General features: G+C 39.0%; 2 protein-coding genes across 2 annotated transcripts in view; one reads left to right on the top strand and one right to left on the bottom strand.

Annotated features, from left to right (window-relative positions):
* Positions 1–3,293, bottom strand: part of USP33 (ubiquitin specific peptidase 33) — a 42,200-nt gene extending 38,907 nt beyond the window's left edge. Inside the window, exon 1 of the mRNA XM_040611228.1 lies at positions 3,110–3,293. The gene's annotated coding sequence lies outside the window, so the exon portion shown is untranslated. The remainder of the gene's footprint in view (positions 1–3,109) is intronic.
* Positions 3,294–3,530: 237 nt separating this feature from the next.
* Positions 3,531–19,489, top strand: part of MIGA1 (mitoguardin 1) — a 40,808-nt gene continuing 24,849 nt past the window's right edge. The window contains exons 1-7 of the mRNA XM_040611231.1: positions 3,531–3,723; positions 4,597–4,767; positions 7,523–7,700; positions 8,224–8,360; positions 8,624–8,750; positions 9,245–9,381; positions 10,150–10,273. Of these exons, the coding sequence (XP_040467165.1) occupies positions 4,669–4,767; positions 7,523–7,700; positions 8,224–8,360; positions 8,624–8,750; positions 9,245–9,381; positions 10,150–10,273 (802 nt within the window). The 5' untranslated portion in view covers positions 3,531–3,723; positions 4,597–4,668. The remainder of the gene's footprint in view (positions 3,724–4,596; positions 4,768–7,522; positions 7,701–8,223; positions 8,361–8,623; positions 8,751–9,244; positions 9,382–10,149; positions 10,274–19,489) is intronic.

The following is a 19,489-nucleotide window of genomic DNA, read 5'->3' as shown; positions in this document are numbered from 1 at the left end:
GGGAAGACACTCGTAAAGTTTTAGATTAAAGCCTAAAACTGCAAAATTAATTTCAAAACCATGATTCACCCTTCATCTTTCCCAAGTCCTAGCAAGCCCAGGGTAGCCCCTCCCTCCCTCCCTGTCCTTCCTCTATTTCACCACTTCCTACTCTATCTGAAAAGACTGCTTATATTCCTCTACTGATATATCTCGTTATCACATTTGTTTTTCACAAGCTTCTGCATTGCATTGACCTCATCCAAAAGTCACTTCTTTGCATTTTCAGTAATAAAAAAAATAAGTATCTACCTTTGTGGTTTCTCTTACGATCCATTTTATACTCCTGTTCTGAAGCCTGAGCGTATATCCACATCCCTGGTGATATGTGATAGTTTGTAGTGGGAAAATATCTAGAACTCTCATATAAACAGCTCTACTGCATCAAATGATGGGTTCGTTTAGCCCAGTATCTTGTTTCCACCACTGACCAAAAGAAGACAACTCCAGAAGAATAAAATTTCAACAAGAATATATAGCTTCCCTAAATCCTTTCAAGCTCTGGGGCTTCCTGAGCCAAAAGTTTATATATTAGAAAGACAGAGAAAGCCTCTGGAAAGGATCTGTATCAGTAATTTCAGCTTTCCTCATGCTGCAGAACTCTAAAAAATTATTGAGATGGGAATTCTTAGACATCAATCACATGTCCCATGGCAACAAAACTATTTCTGTCACCTTACAGGGACCCTTCAGAAGTATTCCATGGTCTCACAGCAGCCTTACAAAAATCCCAAGCTGAAAACCATGGACATACATACACAGGATACAAGCAGCACCTTTGTTTCACTATGAGGTTAAGAATGAACTAAAACCGAACTGCGACATAACTCAAGCTTTCACCCTAACTGTTTACGATCACATTCATACAATAAGCTTCTCATGTATTTGGGAGAGAACTTTGCAGTCTGTTGCTAGCTCTCCCCATTGTTTCCACTGAAAGGTTTGTTTCAGCCCACCTATTTCAATGTATCATGTTACATCATTCAACTAAGTGAACTGTTTAATGTTCAAAGGGAGGACCTGTTCACAGGTTTTTGCTTAGTGCATGCACAGTCATCCTGCAAAGGGAAAAAAAAAAGCACAAAAGCTTGTAACACTTATCTTAAACCTACGTATTATTCAGCAGAATTCCATGGCATTAGACTTGTGTGGTGACTACCATGGAAGACCTATTGCACACACAGAAAGATCCCATGAGACACTAAGATAATTCAACTGATCTTGCAAATGATCTTAGGCTCATGCAGGGAGCCTAATATTTCCTAAAGAAACATAACGGATTTAAAATTCTCTCAAAGTTTTTTTGAATTAAATTCAATGCTTTGATCTGTCTAGTAACAGTAGTTAACACTTCAATAGATGTTGAAATAAACAACTACATATCTTCATCCCATTGATGTCCCTAAATACATCAGCCATTCTGTCAGATAATTTTTCAGAGTTTACTAAAGGAATGTTGGTAGAAGATTTTAAGAATAAAGGAAGCATTCTGAAGACAGCAATCACCTGAAGCAGTAATCATATCTCCATTACCAGCTGTTATTATTTTGCCTGTGCAACTCTGAGTAGCAGCATATCAAACTAGCAAGGTCTAAGTTCAGGCTTCTTACTTGCACTCATAGTTATTTTACTAGTGATGCACTGAACTATTGCATTTAACATTCATTTTTACTTCATGGCAACAAAAGTGAGAATGAGACAGGGGTGCAATTTTGTATCTGAACATTACTTACAATGGTAAAGAGCTCTAGAACTTTAGTAATTACTTGTTATATGGATATTCTTCACACTTTAGAAAAAACCCACCTTTACTCTGACCACAAGTGACCACTGAAGCCTTAGACACATGTATTAAGGTTTTAAGATGTATGTCATCCTATCAGTTTTTTAAAGAACTGTGTTATTCTTCAAAAACTTTACTGGACTCTTTCACAATTTATTACAGAAATTACTTCAGCATAACAATGTATGTGAATAATATTGTTACCAAACTTGAGAATAGATTTCTTGGGTCAAGAAACAGGGAGGCTAACCTTAATTGCACACCCTACGTTCCTTTATATTCTGTTAATTGGTAGGTGGTTTTGATTTTCATCTCCCATCCCTCCCTATTTCTACCTTTTTTAAATCTATCAATTCTATACACAAGTGTATCCCATTTTCTTGAAAAAAATGACAACAACTAGTGCTAACTTCTGTTTACAGTAAACCCTGGTATCAAAAGCTCGTTCAGTAAGCTTATGAAAGACACCTGGTCTCTCCCTTCAGGCACGAAGAGCTATCTGCTCAAGCAAGACAATTTTTTTAAGTCACTTCCATTAGATTTTTTTTTCTGTCATGATGTATTGTTTCCAAAGAGAGAGAACATTAAAAAAATGTTTGAGTTGAGGGTATAGCCTCTCACAGGTTAAACATTTTTCATTTTATATTGCTTTTCAGTGTGCAGACCATCCATTCATTCCTTCCACCACGTTAAAAACTAACTCGGAAACCCAGCAGCTGACCTTTATGTTCCTAAGAGGATTTCCCCGACTCAGGCTTTGCCTGGACGCAGGAGAAGCCTGCGGTGATTTTCCACCAGGTGCTACACCAGCCTTTTTTGCTCCATCCCCCGTACACGGCGATAAAACATATACACGCTTCAGGGAACGAACAGAGTAACTTAGAACCAAATTATTTTTAGGAATCGTATCACATCTACACCACCATCGCTGCGCGACTTCAGCTGCGGCCGGTATTTGCGGGGGCCGCCCCGCAGCCGGTCCCGGCGGGCAGCAGCGCCCGCCCCGCACGGCGCCCCGCGGGCTGGGAGCGGCCGGCCCGGGCCCCGCCGCCCCGCTCGGTTGCCCTGCCCAGCCCGGCCCAGCCCGGCCCGGCGCGGAAGGCAGGCCGCGCACGGCCCCCGGCCCCCGCCCAGCCCCGCGGGAGCGCCGCTCCCCGGCCCCCGGTACGGCTCCGCCGGCGGCGGCCATGCCCGTGCCAACACGCCCAGCGGGCCGAGCCGCACGGGACGGGGAGACCGGCCGCGGCCACCGCCCACTGTCCCTCACCGGCACCGCACCCGACCCACCTTCCCCGCCGCCGGCGGAACCCCCACCGTTACCGAAACGGCCGAGAAGATGCACCATGCGCCGAGCCCGGAGCTAAGGCGGGCCGCGGCCAGCCCCGCGGCTTACAGGGATGGCGAATGGCAGCCTCCGGGGACAGCGGCCCTGGTGGGCGGGCGGCGCTCCCCGGCCCAGGACGGAGCGGTGCAGGAGGCCGCCGCGGCGGAGCAGGCGCGCCCAGGCCGCGGCCGCAGCTCCACCGGCGCCTCCTCACGCAGACAGACGCCCACCGGCCGCAGCTGCGGCAACACCGGCCGCGGGACGCGCCCCGCACAAAGATGGCCGCGCCGAGCCTCTCCGCGGCTCACGTGAGCGCTGCCCTGCACAAAGATGACGGCGCCAGGCTCTCTCCCTCCCTGCCCGGCCGCCCGCAGGGGAAGGCTGCCCTGCGTAAAGATGGCCGACGCGGACTCCTAACGGAGCGGGTCACTCTCACGTGACGACAGGGGCTGTCTCCTGCCGACCTCGGCCGCTTCTCGCTGGCCCGGAAGAAGCTGCGCAGCCGGTCTCCTAGCAGCGCCGGAGCGGGGAGGGAGCCGCCCGCGAGGGGCCGGGGCTGCTGCCCGGTGCTCGGCAGGTAACCCGGGGCGGCAGCCATGGGGCTGCCGGGCGGCAGGGCCCGGCCCGGGCCCGGGGAGAGGCGCGCCTGCCTTTGCCTGGGGGGCTGCGGGGTGCGAGGGGCCAGCATCTCTGCTCTGTCCGTCGCCCACCCGAGGCGCCGCAGGGCTCGGGCTCCCCCGGCGGCGGTGCCGGGGCTGCCTTGCCTGGGGAGGGCTCGGCAGTGCCGGGCGGAGGTGGCCGCAGCCCGGGGCCGGGGTCGCTGCCCCTCTGAGGCCGGGCGGGCCCCGCTCCGTGTCCGGCGGCGGGGGGAGCCGGCCCGCCGGGCCCGCCCTTTGCCTTCCCCTCGCTCCGTGCCGCGCTGGCGGCCTGGATGTCACACCTCAGGGGCTTCGCCTCGTGTTTGGCACCGGGGAGTAAGGGGGGCCGTGCCTCCTCGTGGGGGGGATGACGTCAGGGTGTGGTGTTTAGTCCTCATCGTGTCTGCAAAAGAACTGAAGCTCTGAACGAGATAAACTTTTCCAGGCTGCTCTCAAAGCTTTTAACTCTTAGCTGGCACCTACGTTATTCCTGCAGTAGTGGTCTTGGAAACAGGGCTGTCGCAGTGTGTGGCTGAGGGGGTATGGTGGGTGGGATGCCAGCTAATAAGAGCAAACTGAGTGCTCTGCAGATCCTGGTTGTTCATATCCACGGCTCTGCGCAGAGCAGGTGGGAGGAATGGGGCCTAAACTGAGCTAGCAAGGTTGCTGTCTTCTCCTTAAACGCAAGTCTTGTCTCTAGTCAGCAATGTCAATTGAACAAGTCATGTACCTGTTGTGTAAGGGATTGAGGCTTGTCGAAGAATGTCCTGGACTTCCGTGGCATAATTTAGTATGTATTCTTCATTTGACAGAGTATTCCAGAGACCATCTGTGACTGCTTTCAAGGTAGTTCCATTTAATGAGGTTATGGGAGTGAAGGAGCCATGTCAGAAGAAACTGTTACTGAAGCGCGATTTTCTCTGAAGACAGTAGCTTTACGGGTGTTTCATCTTCCCCTTTCATGGTATTATTCTCTTAACCAGGTAATGTATACGTTATCTAAATATTGTCACTTCCATTATGTGTTTAGAAGTTTAATTGCAACATTGTACTTGGTTTTCTGACCTTAATAGGGATTAACTTTGTACCAAATACCTTCATTTTTAGTTTGTTTAGAACATTGAACTTAAGTAAGTGGGGGTTTTGTCTTTTTCTGCTAATAAATGCTTAGTGCATCATCATACATCGGACTGAAGAGATTGCTTTATCTGCAATGTCTGTATGTCTTAATTTTGCAACAGCATATTGATTCTTATTAAATCAAACATTAAAATCCTCAAGTTGTCTTTTTTTTTTGGCAGAATGTTATTAGGTATTTAAAATCTAAACATAGCTGTCATTGAATTTTGAGTGTGGTCTGAAATACTTTCTAGATCGCTAGTACCACTCACCGAATTAATCTGAATGATAATTCATTAATGTAAATTAAAAATCCTTGTTCTACTTTTTGAGTCACTTCTGTTTGATTAAATAAGTGGCACGTGACTAAAACAAGGCAGTGATTCTTTAAAAGCAGACTTTTTAAAACCCATTCATGTCTTTTACTGATTTTGTTTGGTTTACTTAAGGAAAAATCATCTTCAAAAAAACAACTTAAGGCTCTGTTAATCACAGTATTTCTTTTTACAGATTTATTTTCTTTCGTTGATATTAGCAATGTGGTTAACAGCCACTTTAATCTGAGCAAAGAGTGCATTATGGTCTTAATTTTGAGTTTGACAAAAGCTGAAAGTATGGTCAAGCTGATACTCCTTGTCTGCAGGGAATCACACGATTTGTCCCTAGAGCATCTTCACTTCAAAGGCAGGGAGGAGGAGCTGTAATTGTGTTGTACAGATTCAGAGAGGAGAGATGTCAGTTGCCAGTAACTATGTTTGTGATAAATGAAAGAGTGAAATAAGTCAGAATTACTTGAGAAAATGTTAAGACGTCAGTTGTATCCCTCAGAGAATATATGTCTTGAGGTGTGAGCCATGTGCTGATGCCATAATACACAGGAGAAGAAAAAAAAGTTTCTAGTTTGCTGTACAAAATATGGTCCAATAGATTACTTTTTTCCCCATTCTGTGTATGCTCAATCATTGACAAGGATAACTAAAAAAGAAAAAAATGTTTATCATTAGGATTGCCAATAAGTGTTTTTACAAAATATATATTAGCGAATCCTAATAAAGCTCTGCTTTTAAACCCGATGTCTTTGATATGACTGTATTTTATTCTTATTGAATTAGGTGCTTGTAAGCAAAAGCTATGTAATTTGTCACATTTGCATTTAAATGCTTTTCAGAGTTTTATTGCATATAAAAGAATGAGGTTTTCTGAGTCTTACCTACATCTGTTTATTTTCACGTTTTTTCTGTATTTGGAATACTTTAAAATTTTCACTGCAAGATCACTTTTTTTATGTTGTAGCATGTTCATATTTTTTTTAAATACCATGTGCAACTCCATTATGTGCAGCTATTAACTTTCCTCTACTTAGAGGTTTTCATTTCACTGTTAATTTAGTTATGTCTGTGCCTACAAACAGGATCATACAAAAAAGATAATCCACTTATAGTTCTTGGAAACTTTAGTTCTAGCATTTAATTCTGTAAGCTTCAAGGTTTTAATCTCAGTTATTTGATTATTAACTCTTCTCTGTGAAACACAGTAGCCTTATGTAAGTATGTGTTTGTGCTAGGTTTCAGGGATTTCCTTTTCCTCGCAGAGTACAGTGCTAGGTTTTCAGCCTTGGTCAAGATACAGTACCACTAAGGACAGGGTTCTCAAGTCAAAGGTGTTTGACTTGCTGATTGCAAACTCATTAGTGCAGAGAAAGCTTTCAACGCTTCTTTAAATTAAATAAAACTCTGATGGTATTAACAAATTGCACAGCAACCAGGGACTGCCAGACTGCAGTGGTACTCTGTGTGGCCAGCTCTTTCTCATGTGAGGAAGCATGTTACAGAAACACCATGTTAGCTCCAAGGACTGCAGATCTGGTTGTCTCCCAGCAGTCTTTCTCAAGCAGCATAGATTTCACAAAGGTTTTGTGAATATGGACTCTAGCTTCCAGTTAAGTGGCTCTTTTCTTCTTTGTGTATCTCGTCACTTGGAATTTCATAAACTTTGTTAATGGTTTTTAATTCCAATTGCTGGTATATGTCGTTCTTATTTGCTAATTTAAATGTCTGTAAACTTATGACTGATCTATGTCCAAAATAAAAGGTAACAATTAAAAAAGAATGGTTTATTTAGAGAAATATCTTATAATACATGTTCTTCCCAAACTGAAATACCATGTAAATGTTAGCTTTAGGATCCTCCAGTCTTTAACAGTGCAAGAAGTAGTCTTGTTGTGAAGGGAAAGTTTCTCTTCAGTGGAGAATTAATTGAAGCCTTGTCTTGTCCTGGCATTAGAAGGAAATAAACAAAAAAAGAGGTTTTAAAGTAATTTACTTAGATTCCTACCATTCATGTAGTTCTGGGTGCTGCAGTATGTCTCTCTGCAGCCACCCACTCTGTCGCACCAACCCCTTTGTAAACTCTGTCACCTATTGGTCCTTGCAAATTTTGAGAAGCAGTTAGTCTGTCCTTACTCAGAGTAGGTTGTTTCTCAGGCTACGTGAGAGCAGCTTCTCTTATCACCCTCAGGCAAGCTATAGCCTAGATTGAACACGCCAAAAGGAGGGTAGGAGGAAAGGTGGGAGTTAAGAAGCATATATTTCCAGTGATGTCACACACTTTTATTTTCAGATAAAGCTTTCCCCTGGGTTAAAGAAGCTTTTCACGGTAACAGCAGTGAGTGCAATATCCATTATTTTTCTGGCCCATCACTTTAAAAGAAGACGTGGAAAGAAGAACAAGAAAGTGCCACTATGGGAACCAAGTCATTTGGTATTAGAGTGTACCAAAGCAGCTGCATCAGAAAAAGGTACATGAAGGAGCCCCCAAGGTTGTGTTTTTTTCTGTGTTTTCTTGGAGAAGAAGAAAAGGGGTTTGAGGGGATGGGTGTGCATAACTGCTCACTAGTAAAACAATTTTCCTTTAATACTGAGTAGTTTCAAATTGTTTAAGTAGAAATTGTGCAAATTAGGAATAAAATTAGTGTCTTCTAAATAAGCTGGTCTTGTTTTCAAAGGTAACATATCAATTAAGTAAAATATTAATGGTGATGTTTGCCATTCTTGCCGACATACCTCAATATTAAGGAAAGTAGATGTGATTTTTTTTATAGGATGGGAAAATAATTATGCTGAAATGCATGGTTATTGTTACAGATATTGACTGTTGTAATTTGTAGTTTCCCATGTAGAACTGTAAATATAAGAGTAATTGTTGTTTGCTTTTAAACTGGATTTTAGTGAAAAAAGTAAATGCAATTCTTGATAGATCTTGCTAATGAAAGGTACAATGTTTTGAGTTGGCAGCAGCTTTAAAGTCAGTGTATTTCTTAGGTTCTAGTTGTTCCAGTAGCCGACAAAACTTGACTCTTTCTCTGAGCTCTGCTAAGGAAAAAGGATCTCAGTCTTGTATCTATGCAAATGGAGGACTTTTCAGTAAATACTCTGGTTCAGTTCAAAGCCTGGCCTCGGTAAGTAGAACTGGTTTAAGACTTCTGAATGTCTGTTAACTTGCACTGAACATATACCTAATGGTTTCACTGAGCTGAAACAACTTTCCTAAACAAGCGCAAGAAGGCTAGAGATGCTGACAAGGCCATTGTACTTACTACATAGTGAAAACAATTTGTAGACTGATAGCTTGGATGTAATATACTTTGGCAGGAATGTAGATTTAAGGATACTCTGTATAACAGCCCTTCAAAACTTGGGTGTGTGGGTTTTTTTTTTTAAGGTTCAGAGTGCCACCTCTTGTCACAGTTGTGCTTGTGCCAATTCTAATTCCTGGGATAAAGCAGATGAAGATGATATTAAGCTTGTCAATATTCCAGTGACCACACCTGAAAACTTGTATTTGATGGGTAAGTCATCATAAGAATATTCAGCATCTACCAACAATGAATGTGAACAATTTCTTGATTTTACTGCAAAGTGACGCTTACACAGTATTATTGTGGTGTTCTTTCACAGTGCCCTGTTGGCATATGTCTAAGAACATTTCCATAAGACAGTGAAATCTTACTTGATCTAGAGTTAGTTTTTCAAAACGAGCTTTTTTTTAATTTCTATATATGTAGTAGTAATCCATAAAATTATTTTATAAAGCAAATAGGAAAGAATACATTGAGCACTGTTGCTTTAATATTGTGAACTTTCTTATCTCATTACAAAGGCAGGTATCTTTTATATTTTTTAATTTTTTTTAAGACTGGGAATTGCTGTTTTAAAAACTTACATCTCTGCTATTAGTGCACTCTCAAGCTTATTAGCTACATAGTTTTCTGCAACTCTGAAATGTGAATACATATGGAAGCTGCGTATTTGATGAAGTGGAGGTATTCGTGTTCTCCCCTAGGTATGGAACTTTTCGAAGAAGCGCTGCGTCGATGGGAGCAGGCACTAACTTTCCGTAACAGGCAAGTTGAAGATGAAGCAAGTTGTGGCTCCATTAAGCTGGGAGCAGGAGACGCAATTGCAGAAGAAAGCGTAGAAGTGAGTATATGCAATCTGTACTCTACTGTTGCTGCCCTGACAATGCATTGCATTTTGTTACCTGAATCTTTTCAACTTCTAATTTGATTACCAAATCTGAGAATGAATTCTAATTTCCAGTTTAGTGGTATTGCATTTAAAGGACACCTAACTTTTTGTTCCTTTTGATTTATTTTTTTGTTTGTTTGGTTGGTTATTTGGGGGAGGATGGGAAGAGGAAATTGGCTTTACTTATTTTTTGGCAATTGCTGTTGCATCAGTGTTTGCTTCTGTGTGATGTTATCAAGCTACCAAGCATACTGGTTCTCTGCACAAAATACCTTGGGTCATCTCTTTCTTTTACGACTATGTGAGAGGATATCTGCTTAGCAAAGATAAACATTTGAGCAAGATGATAAATTTCTGAATATTCACAAATAATGTGCTTGAACTTTATTTGTATTCCTTTGTTTTTATGAACTAAAAGCTAAAAATATTTTTAAATAAACATACACCTGTGTAGCTTTCATTATTTCTAGTGCAGTAAACATACATACAATTTTAAAGCATTTAAAAATTAGATTTCATTTTTATTACACTATATGTACGTTTAGAAAAGTGTGTGTATTCTGGATGTTGAAGTAGTCATCTGACAGTGTACTTGTACAGTTTGTAGGAAATTTATGTGGCACAAATTGTTCTTTGAAAGCTTAATATTCTTAGATTTTATAAAGGAATCTTACAGAATTTAAACAAATAGAAAATCTTCTAATATCTGTCTTCTTGCAGGATATCATTAGTGCTGAATTCATTCATAAGCTTGAATCTCTTCTTCAAAGAGCTTATCGTCTTCAGGAGGAGTTTGAAGCTACCCTTGGGGCCTCTGATCCTGGTTCTCTAGCTAATGATATTGGTGAGTACTCCTGTTCTACATTTTTATTGCTTGTAATAATGCCTCGGGGATGTGTGGGGATGGTGAAATATCCACTAAGCAGAATTATATTTATCAGTAAATAAGCAGAAAAAAGTTCACGTTCTTTACATTATTGGGTAATGCTTGATATAACCCTTATATTTTAGATAAGCATGGACTGAGAGGAAATGTTCTTCTTTGTGGCTTGTCAGTATACTTGAGAATTTTCATAATATTTCTTAAGTCTCTAAAGTTTATGTTGCTTTGGTTATTTAGATATTTATGCTGTAAGAATATAGACACTTTATACCATGGGTGTATTAGAGAGTTTCAAAAGTCTTTTGAACTGTCAAACTGTGTATGCATGTACTTTTTCTTTGGTTTGTTATGATTTTTTACAAAAAAAAACAAAACAAAATCAGAAAGATTTAGTCTGAAACAGATACCCGTTACCAAAGCTCTTAACTGGGGTGATTGAAATTTATCATAGTTATGAGTGGCTAAACCCAGGATGTTAAAATGGCATATATGAGTAGTTGCTGCCGGGCATGCTGATTAAGTACAGGTAGTTTGATTATTTTTATTTAAAGAATTGATTTAAGATGTTCTTAAACTATTACACTCTTTCATAATTCAAGATCAAGCTTCTGATCTCAACTGTCAGGCTCTAAAGGCAGAAAATGTTCTGGGATTAGTTTTAGTCAGTAATCTTGTTTGTTAGGCTTCAGCTTGACTGGCACGAGGTGGCAGTACTCTCATCTCTTAGCCTTCATATTCTCCTGCAACTACTAAATACAGCTCTGAGTAAGGTGGGAATTATATTTAGGTCAGAGTTGGCTTTCTGACATATCTCATACACCTGTTAATGTAATTCTTAAAGCAGAAAAGCGTTTGATGGTTCATTTTGATGTCTGAAGCCATAAGCCCTGAATAAAATTGTTGCATTGTATATAAATTATTGAATTAGGGTTTTTATAATTTCTGTCTTTAGGCAAAATTAATAAAATGGTGTTCAAAGAACTCAATATAATGTTTATTGTGTTTAGTTATTTTTTTGCTTGGTTACCCTGGACGTATTTTAAATTGGTATTTTGTTTTTCTTAGATGTGATAACCAGATTCTTGTTTACCAAGAATGTTCTGGGAATTTAATTTCTTTCAGATGTTTTTTGTAGGAGTCATCTGTGATCTCTTGAGTAGATGTCTGTTACTTTATTATGAATTTTATTTGTGCTGGCCCAGATGAGTGAGGAAAACAAGTAGTGAAATGGTTTAGTGAGAAGTGTTTTCACTGTTCAGGATATGGAGCTTTTTCATCATTACCTTGAATTTGTGGCTTGAACAGCAAGTAATATATTAAAGAATGCTTCACTTTTGCAGAATGTTTTAGAACAAAAACAGGAGAGCATCATCTGGTACCAAGCACTGGTGCTTGGAAGATTTAATACAGAGGATGTTTTCGTTCAATATTTGATATAAAACCATTTCACCACTCAAAATCTTAGATAATTTACTTTCCTGTAGGATATGACACTGAGTGTAGCGTATGAAAGTTTGAAGTAGGATGTTGTTGAGAGTTTTTTGGTAACTTTCCTGGGAGAGACAGAAAAGTATGTTTGAGAGAATTCTAGAGGGTGTCTTACAGATTCACACACACCGTCTTTTTTCCTTTGTTTTTGTATTTGGTAATCTAGTAAAAGAAAATGAAAGCTGCTGTCAACAGACTTTCCTTTACTACCCCAAAATGTACGTGTAATGCTTACTTTGTGTCATTTCTGTTCAAAGCTTTGTATTACTCTTTTAGGAAGTATGCTATTATAAACATTGATCACTTTTTCCCTGTTTTTGTGTGTGCATGTGTACACACATGAGCATGTATTACAAGCGTCAAAGGAATAAGCAAGTCCGAGAAAATTATGAAATCCTGATGGCCAAAAGAAATATAGTACAGCATTCTTTACACTGCTAAGAACAAGAATAATATCCTACTGCAAAATGCAAATGACAGTTCTGAACAAAACCAGAAGTAAAGGTACCTCTGCTCTGCAGGAATGGGTATTTGTGGCGAAAAAAGCAGCATCTGTTAAATCAGAATCAGTAGTCCTGGATGATTTATACCCAAAACTTCTTAAAGAAGCTGGATAAAGAAAGCACCCTAATCCATCATTTACTATTCACTAATCTTGGAAAGTAGAAAATGTTCCAAATGATTGGGAAATTGCCAATTTACTTCTAAATCTTAAAAAACAACCAACTAACCCCAAAACTCCGACACCCAGAGTTCTAATTTGTATTTGTTACCACAGACAACATAATAAAAGCTGTAATTAGTGCCAGTTCGTAACTATAGCATAGATGATAATTAGCTCACTGACGTGAACATTTGTTTAGACTTCTGTCCAGTATTGAGGGAAAAGTTTGCTTTCTAGGGAAGATGTTTGGTCAAACGCTGTAATTTAGCAGCTATGTAGTTGATGATAAAATAATTTGTAGAGCTGTTTAAATACTTACAATCTAACAAATTACATTTGCATCCAGGCAAGTATGGATCGTACATACAGACCAGAGGCTTTAGAAGAAAAATAAGAAAGAAACACTCTTGGAATGCATTAAGAAAATTTTGCATCATAGTCAGTGTAAGCTCTCAGCACAGTGCTGTAGAAAAAAAATTGCTATTCTTCAGCTATATGAACAAGACAGTGTCAGCATAGAAGCAGAGGTGAGATCTTGATTTTGTATGGTTTTACAATACTTTGTCCAGTTCTGTTGTTCATATTTCAGAAGATGGGGAAATACTAGACAGCACAAAACATGCCATAAAAATGATCCATGTTTTGGAAAAATAAGCTAACGTGTGGTTTAAGTTGTGTATGCCCAGCTTCTTATTGAAGAAAATACTGAGAGGTGGCTTTACTTGTTCTGAATAGCTACTTACACACAGAAAAGGTATGTGGTGCTGGGGGATTTGTAGACCTTGTTGTCAAAGTCGTAAGATCCAGTTTCTCGTTCAAGTGAACCAAGTTTCTGAAGTTGCCTCTGAAGTGTGTTGAGGGTATTTCAGTGTTTTGGACAAAGATTATATATATGTGTATACATATATATATAAAAGAATGTTGTTTTGCAGGATGTTTTTATTCCTCTTTGAGAGAAAGAGATGGATTTGGGGGTAAATGGTCATTGAAGTCTTTCTGTCATTTAAGTGTTTCCCCTTGCTACTGCTGTTTTTTTCCTTCTTTCATGGCCCTTGGAGCAAACAAGAAAAAGCCTTTGTGTCTTTAGTAGGTTCATAACACTGGGAGCTTATTGTTAGAATGCTTATAACCAGCTCTTATCCTTCAGGGTTTCAACTGTTGACCCACAACAGTAATCAGAAAATGTTTTGCTGATACATGTGATGGTTAGCTACAGTTTGTGGATTTTTCTTCCCTTTTCTCCATGTGAAGCATTTGTGATTAGCCACAGCTGGAGACAGGGCTCTGGCAGTTAAGACAAGTGCTATCAAGTGTTATCAAAAGGATTGGTTCATAAATGTCTGACTAGCACTTCTTATTCAGAAACCCTGGGTTATAATCCGCTCCAAATTTGGTCAGGAAGGAAACTTACAAAGGTAAAATTTTCCATCAGTTTTTGGTTTTCAGCTTTCTCTGTAAAATCTTCTGTCAAACGTCTGGGGCTACTGTGAAACCACTCTCTCCCCTGCTTGTCTGCTAGTCACAGATGTTGCACCTTCCCCATAGCTTTAAATGTTGTTCTTCCCAGATCATCATTTCCCTCTACCTAATCAAATTAAGAAATTACTGCTGCCATTGATACCACAGCCTTGATTTTTCATTTTGTGATCTCACTTACTAGTTGAAGTTGGTTGGCAGGATAAATAATTTGCAAACCGGGTTTGAGAAACAGCCTTCTGGAGGAGACTATGGTAACATAGCGCGTGGGAGAGTCAGCAGTGAGTGATCTGGGACCCTGCTGGAATGCAATAGCTTGTTGCTCCAAGTGTCTTTCATGACACTTTCATGAGGTGGCCTGAGGTGCTTTGTTCCTCTCTACTATGACAGGTAAAAGGTGACTTGTCAGAGCAAGCAATCATCACTTGAAGTGGTTGTTTGCTGTAGTCTAGATGGCTTTTGATTCTTGTGTAAATGAGCACCTCCTAATGCTGCTTTTTTTTTTTTCTAGTTATATGTAAATTAAATATTTTCTCTTCCAGATGTATCTAAATATTCAACTTTTAACAATGCAGCAGATATAAATAAATAACTTTTCTCCCTGTGGGTAGAATTCTATTAATAGTAATAACAATAATAAAAATAATTGCAAATAATAACTTTAAACTCTGTGAACTATTGTTAAGTGATAAACAATGAATACAGCCCTGGAAAAGACATGCATATTAAACAGATGAAATAATGGAATGCAATTATGTTTGTTGTTGCATTCTCCACTGGACTTTCAGAATTATATAAACCAGCAAGGTAAAATAGGATTTCTGTAGCAGGAATATTTCTGGACATGAAACTAAACCGCGTATGTAGGGCTAAACTGCTGCTGGTTTTATGCTGATGCTCTTAGGACTGTGAAGCAACATGGGGAGCCTAGAAACAGGCTTTCCTGAGGCAGGTATAAACCCCACTGAATCAGGAAGGAGGCAGCTGGCAGAAAACTGTGAAAGAAAACATTCATCTTGGTATTTCTGAGTGGCGAATGTGATAGAGTAGAGGGTTAAAAGCTTCCAATACTTTTACTGTGTCCTTGAAGAAAGTTCTTTCTTTTTTTCCGCCTGCCTTTTTTTTTTTTTTTTTTTTCTTTTTAGACCTTTTCTAGCAGACTGAAATGTTAGTCGAGCTAGCTTGGGAGGAATGCAAAGAGTTAGGAGAGAAACAATAGCTTTACTTACAAGCAGAATTGCAGGTCAGAGGGGAAAATTCTCAAATTGTAGGGCTCCTTGTCAGTACTGAATTCCTAATAGTTCATATTATTATTTTGATTTCTGCTGAAAAAAGGAATGCTGGCACACAAACTAATGGTGACTTGTGTACACTGACCCTTAAAGTTTTTTATAATAATATTAAAATCTATATTACATTTTTAATTTTAAAATATTTACATTTTATTTTGTATTAATTATACAATTTAAAATAAGTGAATTGTTTGAGCTACTGCAGTAGGTAGGTCTGTGCTGTTGGATGGTTTTGTTGGAAGGTTTGTCTGTTTCTTTTTTTAATTTTCTTCTCACACTCAAAGATATGCCTGGCATTTTGGAGAGAATAAGCACAGCCTTTAACCTAGTGGCAAAACTCTTCAGAGACCTTATTTACATATCTGAAACCTTTTCTCCAACTGCTCTTAAAACAAAACAAAAATCTTTGCATGATCAATGAAGCTGTTGAAAGCTCACGTTTATCCATTTTATTAACACAGGCCTCTATAATGTTTTACTGTCCATGAATTAATATCTAGGGCCTGTATTTTCCTTCCTGCCTCTGAAATGTTAATGGAAAAAATTTAGTTTGGAAGTATTATGTTTTATTTGATTGTGCAGAAGAAATGTTTCTGTTTATAATTCTAAGGCTCTACTGAGGAGGTGAGCAATTTGTAGCAATTCACTTGGGTTTGTTCTAGTAGTACATACTATAAAATAATTTCAAAGTAGCATATTTTTTATGATAACCTGAAAACTCTTGCTTGCTTTGTGTTCCTTGAAGATAAATTTACATTAAATTTCTTCGTTTCTTGGAGAAGGACAAAACATTTTTCTAGTGGCTGAAAAGAACTGAAATCAAAACAAAGGAAAACAATAGCTTTTTCTTTTTTGAGTGTGAAAGGATATTCATCCCAAGAAATGCTTTTATAAAGGAAAGAAAACAATATTACTAAGTCTGAGGAAAAGCCCAGAAAAGTTATTCCAATCCTATTAAAAAATGCATATTTTGAACACAATTTAGCTATTACAGTTTGTGGAAGTTCAGAAACTGCTGAAGTTTACTGCATTTTACTGTGAGGTCTCTTGTATTGCAACTTATTGCTGTAACTCCATGTTTCTGATTCACAATAGATTCTCAAAGGGCAGGTGTTTGAATTGTGTAGTATTTCTTCTGCTCTCAATAAAATTTAAGGCTTTCCTTTAAAGGTATATTTGTCCAATATTAATAACATTTTCTAAATGGTTTCAGCAAAATTCTTTATCAAAAAGCACCTAAGCACATTGTTGAATAGTAAAGATTGGTAGTTAAAAGTTCAATTTACAACTGTAAACAAAAATATTTCTACAAACGTTTCTATGAAAAGATTATAATGCTTGGCTTTCTCAGCAATACTCTTAATTTTGGCAGTACTATACTAAAAACACAAAATAGCTTTGCATGGACCTGCAGTGATATTGCTGGTACTGGAAAAGATTAGTGTTTGATGATCTGTATCTTTGTTGGTATTTGATAACCTGGAGTGTATGTTTGCGTTTATCTTAAAAGCTGAAGTTTAGATGCCATTTCATTGCACAGTGAAACAGATTAATTGAAGTCTTTTCAGCAGTGGCTCAAAATAATCTGTTTTACTGTACACTGAACCAGCATTGGAGAGCTCAAGGTCACTTACTGTATGTTAGCTTGGAGGGTGATATGGGTAGAAATTTCTGAAAACGCTTCCAGTAAGACCAGAAAGAGAGTCAGTTTCTGATTTCTGACTACCCTTGTTACCATCTGCCCAACAGCTTTGCTCTTATGTGCAACTGTGTAGGCTATTTATACACCTTGTTGCTTTTCCTTAAATGGCATCCCTGAAACCTGTCTTCTTTCTGTCCACACCAAAACTCCTGTTAAAGCCTTTGTCTTTCTCACTTCTTGGCTCCTGGTGTGTTCTCTTGTCTTGCCTTGTCCATTTAAACCATGCTTCTCTCACAGGGACTTAACTTGTTTATAAAACTTACCTTTGCTCATTTTTCTGACCAGATTATTGCTCTTCCTTGAACTGTCTCTCTTTCAGGAGCATCTCTTCAAATGAAATACAATCTATTTCTCCTTTTAACGCTAAAGGCTGCTCATAATTGAGCCACAACCCATCTACCTGATTTAATTTCCCCAAGTTTATTCAGTTAGCTGTTATGGTGCTTCCCTGCTCAGCCCTCCTAACACAAAGTCCACCTCTCTCTCAGCTGTTTCTGCTCATCCCTTACAACATGTGAGCAACTGCAATAGTCTCCATCCCCAGATCTCTCCTTACCGCGATCTTCTTGGTTCCACATAGTTACCTGGGCACGCTCTAATTACCATTCTCAGTCTTTTTCGTTCTTCTCTATCCATCAATTTTAAATCCCTGAGAAAAAGGGGGGAATATAATGAAGCTGTTCCTGTTCCTTACAGGAGTAAGGAGCGTTTGTACAGCAATTTATGCTAGTTAGTGCCCCATGATACTACTCAACTAGGACTAGTTAACTCATGCTGTATTATCTGCGTGTTTATCACTTACCCCACGACAGCAAGCACATATGACTAACACTACTTTAAAGGCATATATTTGAGTGTTCCTTTTACATCTTTTCTTCTTGGTTGTTTTAGTGCTTAGTCGATAGTTTCTCCATTTAAAAAAAAAAAAAAAAAAACAAAAAAACTTTGAAAAAAAAATCACATTTTACCTTCTTTTTGTGTAAAGAAAAGTGATTCTTTTCCCCACACATCAGGCTTGATTTAATAACCACTTGCCTTCATTTGGAACACTTTCCAGAAGTGATGTATGGAATAAGTGGAAACAGCCTTCCAAAGGCAAGAAGTTTCTTTCTTTGCTTCCCCCCACCCCTTGCATGTTCTTGTGTATATTCTTAACAAGTTATAGTTTACAAATTCTTTTTCTTACTAAAAAGGATGTATATACACTTAACTTCTATGTATTTATATACATTGTAAGTATAAACATTCCAAAGGTCAGAAATATACCAGACAGATGGCAAGTAGTGAGGGTGGGATAAGTGTTTATTTTTCTGGCTGGAGTATCACAGTGTGAGGTTATATAAACTGATGATCAAGAACATGCTTTGGCCCACAGGGCTAATTCCTGTTTTAGAACTTGTATTAAAACAATTTTTTCTTGCAATAAAGTCTGTTTTTAAGAGAGGCTTGTCTGAAACATTCTTGGGTAATGTGAAGGAAGGAGAGCCAGAATGGGATGGGGGAGATACAGACAGTGATAGTTTAGAGTTTGAAAAGACTTCAAAGGTCACCAGCTCTCTTTAGCTTGGTAGCTTAATCTTGAAATTGCAGAAACAACATCTTAAGCTTTTACAATTGCTTTTTGAGCACAATATCTAAAGGGAATACTGACAGAATCATACAAAATCGGCAAATGTCGCTTTCTGTGCTAAGTTCCTTTAGTCATTCATTCAGTTAGGACTAAGCTAGATAAACTTCTGTCTGCAATTTATTGTCAAGGGCTTAAAATGAACACATTGTGTCTGTGTGGACACATGCAAAAGTAACTTCTCTTAACTGATGTGTTTACTCTTTAAATCTTGCTGCCATTTAAGTCAAAGGCTCTGACCCATCAGCCTGGCAGAAATGGTTGTAGCATATCCACATAGCACAGTCTTCAGCAATTGCTGTTTACTGGGCTTGGGTTTTAGCCCTAGCTATAAATACATACACATCTATTTACCACACATAGAGTTTGTGAGGGTTTTTTTTAATTGTTTACTCTATAGCTAGGAGGCTCAAGTAGCTTTTGTAAGTATTTATTTCCTAAAGGCCTTTTTGTATCTTGTAATTTTCCTAAACTTGTTTCAGCTTGAAATGTTTCAAAGTTGAACCTCTGCGTGGAAGTAAATCTGCTTCTATGGCAAGTTATAGCAAAAGGCTCTGTGAACAATAGTAACAGAGGGAGAAAATTTATTATTTCTGTGTCAAATCATGCATGTATTTATGCAGTTAATTACCAACATTGTAACAAAAACTTAACTGTGTTTGAGGATGTTTTATTTCCCTTTTGATGACTCAAACCTTTTTTAATAAATTACAGTCAATTTTCTGATTTTGTGGTATATCTGATCTGCAACGCTATGTCTCATCCTGCCTAATAAACCTGTTTGTTGTGAAGTGCTGTAGTGTAGCTGATGAAGGAGCATATGTCGATCACATCATTCTTTATTTTCTCTTACTGCTATTTAAAGCTGCCCTTGTTCTACATGCAACTATGCTGCAAGTATTTAAAGGTAAACATATACATATTTTCA

Source organism: Falco naumanni, chromosome 11 (assembly GCF_017639655.2).
Source record: "Falco naumanni isolate bFalNau1 chromosome 11, bFalNau1.pat, whole genome shotgun sequence".
NCBI classification, from domain to species: Eukaryota; Metazoa; Chordata; class Aves; order Falconiformes; family Falconidae; genus Falco; species Falco naumanni.
Note: the sequence above shows the minus strand (reverse complement) of the source record. Positions and strands in the feature narration are given on the sequence as shown.